We start from the raw sequence: 11,188 nt of genomic DNA, 5'->3' as shown, positions 1-11,188 counted from the left end.
CCAGCTGGGGCTGGGGGAGGAGTAGGCTCTCAGACTGTTCCTGAAACCTGTGACTTCCAGCTATCTGGCCTCTGCTCTTCTGGCTTGACAGGATTTTGGTGTATGATTAGACTGAGCATTTCTCCACCCAGCCCACCCTAGAGTCCCCCCACAAATTGACCTCACTGGTCCTGCTTTTATGAAAGGTTTATTCCTAGTGCTAGGTCCCAATCTTCCAGGGCTCTAAGCACAATTAAACTGGGTGGGTAGGTGAGGGGAAGCCCATTCAGATGCAGGGCCAGAAATGGGGCTCCCCATTATTCCCACCCCTTTGGTCCCAGTCCCCTTCTCTGCAATGGGGGACGCATAGAGGAGGGACAAAGGGTACTGGAGGCAACATCATGGCCCAGGGGAGCCCAAGAAGAGCTGCCATTGGCTGACAGGGCCTTTTGAGGCTCTGCCATTGGTCAGGGGGCACACCCCAGGATCTGGGGACAGGCCTGAGGAGTAATGCCATTGGCCAGGGAGTGGTTCTGTCATAGCCTTTGGCTGTGGAGTGGAAGGAAAAGATCTGGGAATGAAGCCCAGTGGCCAGGAAGATAAAGGACAGGGCAGCAGCAGCTGGGCCTGCAAGCCCCCACCCTACCCACAGCAGTGTGGGCAAAACTGGTGTCAGGCCCCAGCCAGGGAAAGGGAACCCAAGCCAGAGGGCAGGTGGCAAGGGATGTCCCATGTCCAATCTCCCCTACCCTGGGACTGCCTCTCCCAATGTCCTTCTTGATAGCCAGGTTTGGTTAGGAGCAGCTCACTGCTCCTCTAGCCAGGAGGGCTTCTCAGCTCCTGGAGGCCGCAGCTTGATGTTGAACTGCTGCAGGGTCTGCTCCAGCTGTTTCTGGTTCCCAGCAAAGTAGGCGGACACGGCATTGTGGAAGAGCAGCAGCTGCTTGTGCATCACCTTGATCTGGGGGTCCAGCAGGGTCAGCTGAGACTGGACTCAGATGCCCTTCTTGAGCCTGAGCCCAGACCAGGGGTACATGGATTCTGCTCTGATGGTGCTTTTAGGGTGGGGGCTGACCTCCACTAAGGGAGTCAAAGGATAAGGGTCAGTCTGATGGGAGAAACCTGACTTGATTTGCTGGGCTTGGGGTTCTGGTACCCCAGCTCAGGGGATGATTTTTCCCAGTTATGTTCCTGGGATCAGCAGCCAAATCCTCCAATAGAAAAGGGCCAGGGATTGGAGGGTGGGTGACTAGGAAGGTCCAGGGGGTGAAGGGGCTGGGGGAAGATCCCACCCCTTAGCCAGGCTGCATTTCCCCCATCCAATACTGGGGAGGGTCTCAGGGATAGAAGGTCAGTGTTACAGATGGGAAGGTGGGCTGGGGTGAAAGGGGTGGGGTTGGCACCTTGTTTTCTTCCAGGAACTTGAGCTTGATGGCCACATCTCCCCGCAGCTTCTCATATTTGTCCCGATGGGCCTGGAAAGTGGCCTGGGCACTCTCGAGTCGACCACGCGTCCCTGCATCCCGGGGGCCTAGGCTCAGCTCCTCTAAGTCTGTTCGGTAGGCATCATATTCCAGCCTGGGGAAGGGGTGATACAGGCTGGTCTCCACCCCAGTGTCCTCCACACATACTCTCCTTTCCTTCCTCAGTTCTTATGACCCCAAAGCTTAAACTTCCACCCATGCCAGCCAACTCCCAGAACTCTAGGCCCTGCTGGTGCCCACACCTGGCAGCCTCATACTGTTTGACAGTCATGAGCGTGTCTTCCATGGTCTTGGTGACCAATGTGTTGATGCTAGAGACAAAGAAGTTCACAGCCCCTAGCAGTGTCTCTCCATTCTTGCACAGCAGCTTCTGTGTTTCTGCATTGTAGCCAAATTCCTCCTGAGGGCGGAAGGGAGGACAGGCCTTGAGCAACAGTTCCTACCTGACTAAAGCTATAGGGCCCTCATTCCCCTCCTCCCCAGGGAGGAAACAGCCATGGAAACTGGCAAAGGCTCTCTTAGCCAGAAAGTTAGTGGGGCCACCCCAGGGATGGCTGGGGTAGGAATGTGGGAGTGGGGTTCTCAGATAAGTTCACAGGACTAGAACAGGGAAAGCTAGTGCAGCAGGCAAGGGAGGGGCTCTGATTAGGCCGAGCACTGATGCAGAGAAGGGTTACTTGTGAGGCATCTAGTGTGCCGCCTCCCCCACCCCTCCAACTTCTGAACCTCTGTACAAACCCTTAGGCTGCCTCCACGGGTGAGTGCTGCTGGGGGTAGGGCTGGGCCTACCCTGGAGGGGTTCTCCCTCTGGGCTGCAGGAGGGAGGGAGGGAGGGAGGCTGAGGGCTGACTGCCTGGGAGGGCCCGGGCCCAGTCCCCCCACCCTCTTTGGCCTGACCAAGGCACCTGAAGCTCTGGGGACTTCTGGCTGAGGTCAGCAAAGGCGTCACCTAGTGCATGCTGGGTCTGCAGCAGGCTGTAGAGGTGGGCTGTCAGTGCCCGGCCCAGCTGCAGGACACTCTCATACTTGCGCTTCGTCTCACGCAGCAACTCAATCTGCAGCTCTAGCTCCAGGTCCACAGTCCGGGAGCCTCGGCCAAATCGCTCTGATAACAGCTGCTTTGTGCACTGATTGGGAAGTGGGGGAATAGGTCAGAGACCCTAGCACCCTGCCCCCCAAACAGGTATCGACCCTATCATCCCCACACTCCTAGTCTCAGCCATAGATGGGATAGTGGCATCTGGAAGATGGGGAAAAGGTACCCAGGGGAAGTTTGGGGGAAGGGAAAAGTGCTTAAATCCCACCTTATATGTGTTGATGCCCCATTTCTTGACAATGTCAAACTTCTCTCCAGCGATGCCCCGAGCCACCTCATCTCCAGGTCCAGCAGGAGTGGTACTGTGAGATGGATGGCGGCCAGACCCTAAAGAACCAAGTTCTCTGACACCAGCCTCTCTCAGATAGGACCAGACATCTCTGTAGCTCCACCCATACCTCCCACCCAGCATATGAAAATGACTTCCCTGAAGTAGCAGAAACTAGAGACAATGAGATTCTCTTACTCACTAGGAAGAACTCATACTTTGTGCCCTGAGACCCAAATCCCAATATATATCTGGCCTCCTTCTGAGGTGGTGATGGGGGCTGGAGTGGGGGGAGGGAGTTGCTGGTGTACAGGGGCAGAGAAAATGGAAGAAAATATGCTGAGAATGGAATGGCAAGTCAAGGATGGTGGGTCCTGATAACAGGAAACCTCACTGACATTCTCATGTGTAATCCTAGTCAGTGTGAGATTCAAGGATATTTGCTTCTCTAAACTTTAGAGTCTAAAGCAAAACTCTGAGAAGCTTCAGAGATCCAAATCAGTCTCAAGCTCCAGAGCAGGGAGAACTTCTTTGAAACAGAGTTCTTAATGTGATTCGAGTGGTAGCAGCAGAGAAAGGACAAATGGTCACATCTCAGGGGCTAAATGGCAAGTGGGAGCAGTTGGACAACCCTGCTCATACTAGCAGAAGTTCCCAAGATCTCCAGATAATTCAAGCTATCTTAGACATATCCTATACTCCCCAGAACCATTCCCCTCCCTCTCTCCACTCAAACTTCCTGTCCTGTTCTGATCATTCATACCTGTGGGGATGAGTCCATCACCAGAGCCCCCATAGCCACCAGACACAATGCTGGTTTCATTGAGGTTGGGTCCTGATACCATCACCTGCTGGAGGTCCTATAGGCCAGAGAAGAGGGGGGCTTCAGGAACATTGGGGCAGCTGAAGCATTTGGGGGGTGAGAACAAGCTTGGATTGAAGCATCACAGAGAGAGCACACAAGGGAAGTCTGCATAGAATCAGAATGAAGATTTGTAAAAAGATTGGAGGGAGTTAGACAAGTTAGGGGAAAACTAATGGAATGGGTGAGAGCCCAGGGCTTTTGATTTAGGATTCCTAAGTTGAAACAATATGGAGAAGAATCAAACAGAAGCACCTGCTCCAGCCCATCATCCTCAGGAAGCTGCCCAGCTTCACCGTTCCCATGGATGGGGATCTCCATTGTGGCTGCCTTCCCTAGGATCCCGTCCGTCATGGCTAGGGAAGGGACTGGAGTCAAAGTCTCCACCCCAGCGCCCTGCAAAGCCCAACACAGACAGTTCTGGAAACTGGCCAGTACTCCAGAAAGAAAGGTCTCCCCCACCATTTCAGAGATTTTAGGGGTTGTCCCAAGACTTGAGTATTCTGGGGTTGGGACACCACTCCTCTTCTCATGGATATGTATTTCTCCCCTCCAAGGTGCGTATCTTTCCACATGCACACTCAGGCCCCAGATGTCTTCTCATGAACCCCCAAACCCACCAGGATTCAGGTGATCATTCATGCATTCAATCATTCAACAGACATTGAATAAGTGCCTACTATGTGTCATGCATTATTTGAGGTCACAGCAGTGACCAAGAGAGATAAGGTCTGTGCTGTCTTGGAACTTATCCCCATGCAGCTGTTTCCCCCCATCAGATTAACCCCTTTCCAAGGCTCAGGAGCCTACTCCTCCCATTCAGGTACGCTCTCCATTGCTTGGCCTTTCACACTCCCTTAGTGTTTCTTCCCCTTTCCTTCAGGTGGTCTCCCCCTCTTCCATCCCATGCACCTCCTCTTCCTCGGGCCCTCCCCCCCAGGCCTTAGTTGAATCAGTTGGTGTATGTTCTCGGCCTCTGGGAAAAGCCTCTTTTTCCCAGAACATAGTGATCCCTTCCAAAGTCAGTTATGTCCCCCAGGTGTGTCAGTCCCCGCCCCCCCCATACACCTGGGTATCAGGTGTGTCCTCATCCTTTCCCCAGGGCTCAGTGGCATCTTTCCCTCAGGGCAGGTTCGTGCGTTCAACTTCCCCTCGCCCAAGTATGTCCTTCTCACCTCGGGCCGGGCCGCTCTTCCCCTCAGGGCGCCAGGCCCGGGCCGCGCGGGGACCTCGGGCTCCAGTTCCCGTCGCGATCCTAGCAGCAGGTCAGGGACTCGGCGGAAGTGACGTCCCTTCCCGGGCAGAAGAAGCCGGCCACGTCGCAGATTCTAAGGGCGGAAATGACGTTTGCCGGGGGCCGGGCGATCCTTGAGCCAACTCCTCAGTCCCTGGGGAGCCAGGAGAGAGCACTTCCGGGGCGTTTCCAAGACGCTGTAGGGAAGTGACGTACTGTGCGCCGTGGCGCGATGGAGCCCCAGCAGCAGCAGCAGCAGCTGAGAAACGTGAGTGCTAAGTCGCTGCAGGGCCATAAGTTCAGCTAGCACCCTTGTCCATTTGGCTGGATATCTGAGGGCTGGGAACGTCGGGTTGTGGCGTGCGGTCCTGGGAAACCTCGAGCGACGCGGCCTCGAGGTGCCCCTGTATCGCTGAGTTCTTTGTCCCCTTTTCTCCTAGTTGCGGGACTTCCTTTTGGTCTACAATCGGATGACGGAACTCTGCTTCCAGCGCTGCGTGCCCAGCCTGCACCACCGAGCTCTGGATGCTGAGGAGGTTAGGTGGGAAACTCTGTAGGGAAGTTCGCCGTAGACTGTTCCCCACCCCGACTTCCCCTGCCTCTGGCCCTGGCCTTTCCACGACCCTCGCCCCTAGGCTAGGGATGGGAAGGAAGGAGACGGACCCGACAGGACACCTTTGGCCTCTGCTTCACCCTGTCTTCCTTCCAGGAAGCCTGTTTGCACAGCTGTGCTGGGAAGCTGATCCATTCCAACCACCGCCTCATGGCCGCTTATGTGCAGCTTATGCCTGCTCTGGTACAACGCCGCATCGCAGACTACGAGGCTGCCTCAGCTGGGCCAGGTGTTGCTGCTGAACAGTCCGGAACCTCACCATCAGGCAGCTAGCCCTCCCCAGCCCCAGGAAGGGAGGCACTGGATGGACCCTCAAATTGAAGGAGCCAGTGGACCTTGGGCTGGATGCAGCCTGTATATAGAGCGAGGGGTTTCCTGATAGCTGGGTACTATTGCTCCTTTTCCTGGAGCCAATAAACCCGCTTTTACTCTCTTTGGTTTATGTTCTGGGCGGGGAAGCTTTGCCCATTGTATTGGCACCATCCTTTATTCTGTCAGTTAGTGCATATCTGTTGGCTTCAGCCCTGGCAGTGGAGAAATTGCCTTCTCTGTGTAGAAGAAAAACCTTAACATTCCCAGGCACCTGGTTAAAGCAAGGTCTGTGGGTACAGTTTTAATGTTAGTAACATCAACAGGAAGTTGATTCCTGCCCAGATGGCAGAGAAAGATGAGACCTCTTTCTAGCTGTCCTTCACTTAAATCTGTCTGACTTAAATGACTCATTTGTGAGCCAGTCGTACATTGATTCATAACTCTTTTTTTTTTTTTTTCATTCATAACTCTTTTTGTGGACTCTAAGGAATTCTGCTAGATGTAGGTAAAGGAGATAACCAAGGACAACAGATCAAGAAATCACAGACAGAAGAAAAAAAAAAAAGAAATAACGGACAAGGTATTTAGGCAGTGCCTCCTGGGAAGTCAGTAGCCCCAGAACAGAGATGAAACCTCTAAGAATTTTGGGGTGTTCTGGAACTTCAACCATTTCCCAAGTTGTTACTTTCTTACTATTTTCTCTCTACCCCAGGATGAGTGGTAAAGCCTTTACACCAAGGTCTGTGTGCTTTTCTTCAGGAGCAGTCAGAAAGGGGAAACTTGGGGGACCATATTCTGCAATATAGCCAGACCTGAGGGACAGAAGCCCAAGGGAGAAGTAGACGATGGTGGTTATGGGGAAAAAGGGATAAAGCAAATCCTTGGGACCGCTTTATCGTTACCTGCATGTCTATAATTTCAGCTCTTCCATCCTCTACCCTACATTGTTCCCGCTGTCCCTGTTATTTCCATATTGAGTCTCTCCATTTTTCTCTCATTATTCCCCTCCTTGTGAAATTTACTTCTGTATTCAGCAGTCTGAATGGCCTATTGCTCCATCACCGCATTTTCTTGCCTCCCTTATGTCCTTTTTGTATCATTCCAGCTGTTTTTATCTTTTCTGTTCCTCCATTCAGACTGCTAGAGAAAAACACAGCTGTGTAATGAACAGCACTAAATATTCAAGGTCTCCAATTTCAACCAAGCCCTCACTACCAACACGCAACCCTTTGTGGCTTCCTGGTGTATTTCATCTCCTAATCACCATGGCGATTATTTTACACCTTCACTGTTCTCCTTATCCCCCACTTCACGTCCAACTATTCCCCATCAGGTGACCATGTTTCATTTTTTACAGAGGAAATGGAAGCTCTTGAACATTGGCTCCCACAATAATAAAAAAAACTCTTTACAACCACCCACAGAGCAGACATTTTTTCCCCCTGTGTGGATCAGGAAGTTGAAATTGTCTAGTAGCAGACCCTTACAGATACAGATCTGACTTTAAAATCCATGTACTTTTTACTACACCAGGCTGCCTCTCAAAATATCCATTGAGCCACCCAATTTGTATGGGTCCTGATACTGATAAATGTCCTGCTTTAATCTTTATAGCAAAACTACAAGTAAGAGATATTATCTCCACTTAATGGATGAGGAAGCAAGAATCCAGAATGTACCAGAACCCTGTCTTAAACATAGTTAATCTCTTGAGAAAAGTGGCTCCGAACAGCTTTTTGCCTCTTTAGCTCCTAAATCTTGAACAGAAGGTTTTGCTAGGAACATATAAGTTGCTGACCAGAAACTTCCCTACTGAGTAGCTTTGTGTCTACCCAATAAAGTTCTCTCCTTGGAAAGCATAACTACAGCTAAAACAGCTTGTGAACTTAACCAATCTAAGATGGTAATGGGGACCTGGAATACTGTGGTGCTGGTGGAAGGACTCTTCCACATGGACATTTGTGTGTATCCTTGCAGTAAATTTCCATTGTGAATTGTCTGTGTTTCCATGTCACATAATTACTACTTGCTGGAGAAGGGCTAAGAACAAGAACTGTCTTGACGCTAGAGGCTATGTTCTTTCAATTTCTAGAGTTTATCTTTGCTTGCTCATCTGTACCCAGCCTGTCCCTAGGCTTGGAAAAACAAGTATCCCTCAGTGTAATCCATTAGTTAATCCCTTAAGTTTTTAACCTCTTCTTTTCTCTCTGTTTATAAACATGTTCAGTACTTAGGAGAAAAACCCTACTCCTGTTATCCATCTTTTATAATCACTGACATCTCCCTCAGGTCTTGCCATAAAGTGGTATCATTGGTGTAATGAGAGCAGGGTGATGTTTTAAGCACAACACAAGAATAAAGTTAACAGAGCTCTCTTAACACAAATACATATTGGAGACAAGAGTTGGTATTGCCATTGTGGCTTCAGAACTTAATGGCCTACTTTGTAAAGTCTGATTCCTTTGAGCCTATTCAACTATACCACCCTCTCTCATTACTTGTCCTTAGTAACCACAGCTCTCCTACTTTCCTCAAAATAGCTAGCCCTTGGTCTTCCTATAACAACCCCTTGATACTTTAATGTTACCAGACAGTCCATTCAGTATTTTGGTTTCTTAGTTCCTTGCCTCAGTCTCCAGTGATTTCCACTCTTGTCTTAGCCACCCACTCCCTTAGTTATGTCCTGGCCATTGTCATTACCCCAAACTGCTCCATCTTTAAAACACTATTACTAGCATCTTATTTACTGACTGTATTCCTTTTACTTTGTTTATTGATATATTCCTTTACTATTGTTCTTTGATTTCACTGGAGCATTCAAGCCATTGATTCTACTTTCCATTAACACCTTCTGTCTTTAGATTCTTGTCCAGCTTAAATTCCAGTTAATTCTCTTGGAACAGACTAAATTTCTTTGTCATCTCTTTGTTGGACTCAGATAAAATGAGACATTTGTCTGTCTCTGCATTTGGACAGCTAGCTAAAAGCCCAAGGAAATCACTATAGAGCAGATTTATATCACTATGAATTCATGGTTACCAGCATCAAATGGAGACTCAACCCCTATAATCCCACTAGATTTTTCCAGTCACTGCTCCCTGCAATGACTACTTCAAATCAGTATTCTTAAACCTCTTATTACCCTCACTATTCTCTTCAGTGTTCTGCAAGTAACCTTATTTTTTAATTCATAGGTAAAAGTAGAAGCTCTCAGGAGTTCCCACAAAATCTCACAACACAACTTGGTCACCCACCTATACCTGCATCATTCTTTCCCTCCATCTAAATAGGGCAAACGTGCCTCAAAGCCAGTGCCTATTTCTGCTCTGAATCCTAGTCCTTTCTTTGGGAATCTCTAACTTTTTCCTATTTTACTGTATTGTCACCATTGTTCAAACATGCTAAAGACTCTCCTGTTAAAACAAACCACTACCTTATTTCCCCTCCAGCTATCATCCTATTGTTTTCCACTTTACAGCTTAACTTCTTAAAACATTTGGATACTGTGGCTCTCTCCATTCCCATTCCTCCACCCAGTCTATTTTGACTTCTACAATCCTTATTCTATTGAAATTGTTCTTGATGAGGTCACCCTGGCCTACCAAATGACTCATATCCCTGATTTCCCAGTCCTCAGTTTACTTCACTTCTCAGTAGCATCTGGAACTATTGACTAGTTCCTCACCATTGGCAGTCTTTCATTGGTGTCTGTGACCCACTCATGGTTCTACTACTACTTTCACCACGCTTTATAGCCTCCTTTGAGGCTCACCTGCTTCCAGCCTTTACATCTAAAGGTTTCCCTAGGGCCTCTTCTTTCTCATTTTTCTAGGATTGTGTCCTCCGCACTCAGCTTCAGTTACTCCTAGATCTCTCCTCTGAGCTACTTGATTGACATTCCCACTTAGGTGTCTCAAAAATATCCCCAACTCAGCATGTTTTCCTCATCAGCTTTCCTCCTATAGCTAGTACTCCTCCAGTTGCAGAAGATAGAAACCTCACTCGGTTGCCAAATCCCATCTGTTTACGTTTTACGTTTCTAAATATCCCTTGATTCTATCTGCTTCTCCCCATTTTTACATTCTTCCAACAGTGTTACTGCAATTGCTACTTTACCTCATATCTACTTCTGCATCCCTCCAATCTCTTCTCCATTCATAGGCCAGAAAACACAAACTGAGGCTTAAAACCTCACAATAGCTTCCCATTCTTAGGATAAGAACGCATTCTACATGTGACCTCTGAGACCGTGCACGATCCCATCCCTGCCCACCTCAGCTTTATCTTATGGACTATCAAACACTGGACTGTCAGTATTGTTTGTTGAACTGAATTGAGCTGCACCTCACTTGCTGCCTCTCTGTGCTCTCACCACACTGCCGTCTCCATTCTTCTAACCTGTCAGGTACCATTCCATCTCGGGGCCTTTGCACCATTTCCTGGCTTGCAGTGCTTTCCCCTCACTTTACCTACTCATTCTTGAGTACTTAGTGTGAATGCTATTTCCTCACATAACTCTTCCCAGACTCCAGCTCCATAATTCCTCATGTTTGTGGCATGTAGCACTTCTAACAGTTGGTAATTACATGCACCATGAGATCACAGTCCATGGCTGTATTGCTCACCATTGTACCCTTATCACAGTCCCTGGCACAATACGTGCTTGGTAAATATTTGTTGAATGAACATTTTGCAGTTTCCTCCCAGCTCAGTCTACTATCTACATAGGAAGAGAAAGGCTGAATATCGGAAGAGACAGAAATGAGTCTGCATTTAACTTTTGATGTTTTGCCAATGATTTAGAAGTGTTTTTCATGCCTAATCTCACTGGTTGGTATCTTCTGCCCTTAATAGTCACAGATCAGTCAACACCTGAAAGCTTCCATCTGGAGCAAATCAGTCATTCTAAGTTTTCCACTCAGTTCCTAAGCATTATAATTCTGCTTAAATATTTCTTGAACGCTTTCTTTTCTCTCCGTGTCCTTTGTTACTACCTTGATCGAACTTTCGCCTATGGCACTAGCGGCCTGATGGCAGCGCATCTCTTCTGCTCTCGGAAACTTGATCGAACTTTCTTCAGCTCTTGTACAGATTACAGCAGCAGTCACCTAACAGCTTCTTCCTTGAGCCTGGACCCCTTTGATTAGTTAGCATTTAGCTAAGGTATATGTAACAGAGACTAAAAATGACAGTGGCTCACAAACTTTTCTCTTTCAAGTAAAAATCTAATCCAAGACTGGTGTGACATCAGTCATCCGAGAACCAAGCTACTCCTAAGCTTTCTGCTTGTTGTATCAAAGGTATGACTCTCAATCATGTGACCCAGGATGGAGCTTTACT

The 11,188-nt window shown here is 48.7% G+C and overlaps 3 protein-coding genes across 7 annotated transcripts in view; 2 read left to right on the top strand and 1 right to left on the bottom strand.

Annotated features, from left to right (window-relative positions):
- On the bottom strand, positions 1-4,958 carry ARFIP2 (ADP ribosylation factor interacting protein 2). 5 transcript variants are annotated; one of them, XM_021685706.1, is made up of 8 exons: positions 4,865-4,958; positions 3,945-4,085; positions 3,591-3,687; positions 2,768-2,886; positions 2,369-2,590; positions 1,706-1,863; positions 1,383-1,557; positions 1-940 (listed from the first exon to the last, which is right to left on the bottom strand). In XM_021685706.1, exons 2-8 carry the CDS (start codon positions 4,041-4,043, stop codon positions 785-787), a joined length of 1,026 nt encoding a protein of 341 aa, XP_021541381.1. In that variant the 5' UTR covers positions 4,044-4,085; positions 4,865-4,958; the 3' UTR covers positions 1-784. The 5 variants fall into 5 exon arrangements, with proteins under 5 accessions (XP_021541381.1, XP_044775744.1, XP_044775743.1 ...); XM_044919809.1 differs by having other exon boundaries at positions 1,706-1,860; positions 4,865-4,942; XM_044919808.1 differs by lacking the exon at positions 4,865-4,958 and adding an exon at positions 4,758-4,791.
- A 167-nt stretch (positions 4,959-5,125) lies between these two features.
- On the top strand, positions 5,126-6,373 carry TIMM10B (translocase of inner mitochondrial membrane 10B). The gene is made up of 3 exons (XM_021685710.1): positions 5,126-5,191; positions 5,364-5,459; positions 5,633-6,373. The coding sequence occupies exons 1-3, from the start codon at positions 5,156-5,158 to the stop codon at positions 5,807-5,809; spliced, it is 309 nt and encodes a 102-aa protein (XP_021541385.1). The 5' UTR covers positions 5,126-5,155; the 3' UTR covers positions 5,810-6,373.
- Positions 6,374-10,441: 4,068 nt separating this feature from the next.
- Positions 10,442-11,188, top strand: part of DNHD1 (dynein heavy chain domain 1) — an 86,690-nt gene continuing 85,943 nt past the window's right edge. Inside the window, exon 1 of the mRNA XM_044919764.1 lies at positions 10,442-10,514. Coding sequence (XP_044775699.1) covers positions 10,442-10,514 — 73 coding nt within the window. The remainder of the gene's footprint in view (positions 10,515-11,188) is intronic.

The sequence above is a fragment of the Neomonachus schauinslandi genome, chromosome 11, assembly GCF_002201575.2.
Source record: "Neomonachus schauinslandi chromosome 11, ASM220157v2, whole genome shotgun sequence".
In the NCBI taxonomy this organism is placed as follows: domain Eukaryota; kingdom Metazoa; phylum Chordata; class Mammalia; order Carnivora; family Phocidae; genus Neomonachus; species Neomonachus schauinslandi.
Note: the sequence above shows the minus strand (reverse complement) of the source record. Positions and strands in the feature narration are given on the sequence as shown.

Bases quoted from the DNA above. Each gene is read 5' to 3' on its own strand.
- ARFIP2 (XM_021685706.1), bottom strand. From the start codon at position 4,043: ATGACGGACGGGATCCTAGGGAAGGCAGCCACAATGGAGATCCCCATC. The intron at 2,591-2,767 runs GTGGGATTTAAG...CTTCCCAATCAG, and splicing joins GGGGCATCAACACATATAAG to TGCACAAAGCAGCTGTTATC. The intron at 1,864-2,368 runs GTGCCTTGGTCA...TTCCGCCCTCAG, and splicing joins AGAAGTCCCCAGAGCTTCAG to GAGGAATTTGGCTACAATGC.
- TIMM10B (XM_021685710.1), top strand. From the start codon at position 5,156: ATGGAGCCCCAGCAGCAGCAGCAGCAGCTGAGAAAC. The intron at 5,192-5,363 runs GTGAGTGCTAAG...CTTTTCTCCTAG, and splicing joins AGCAGCAGCAGCTGAGAAAC to TTGCGGGACTTCCTTTTGGT. The intron at 5,460-5,632 runs GTTAGGTGGGAA...TCTTCCTTCCAG, and splicing joins GAGCTCTGGATGCTGAGGAG to GAAGCCTGTTTGCACAGCTG.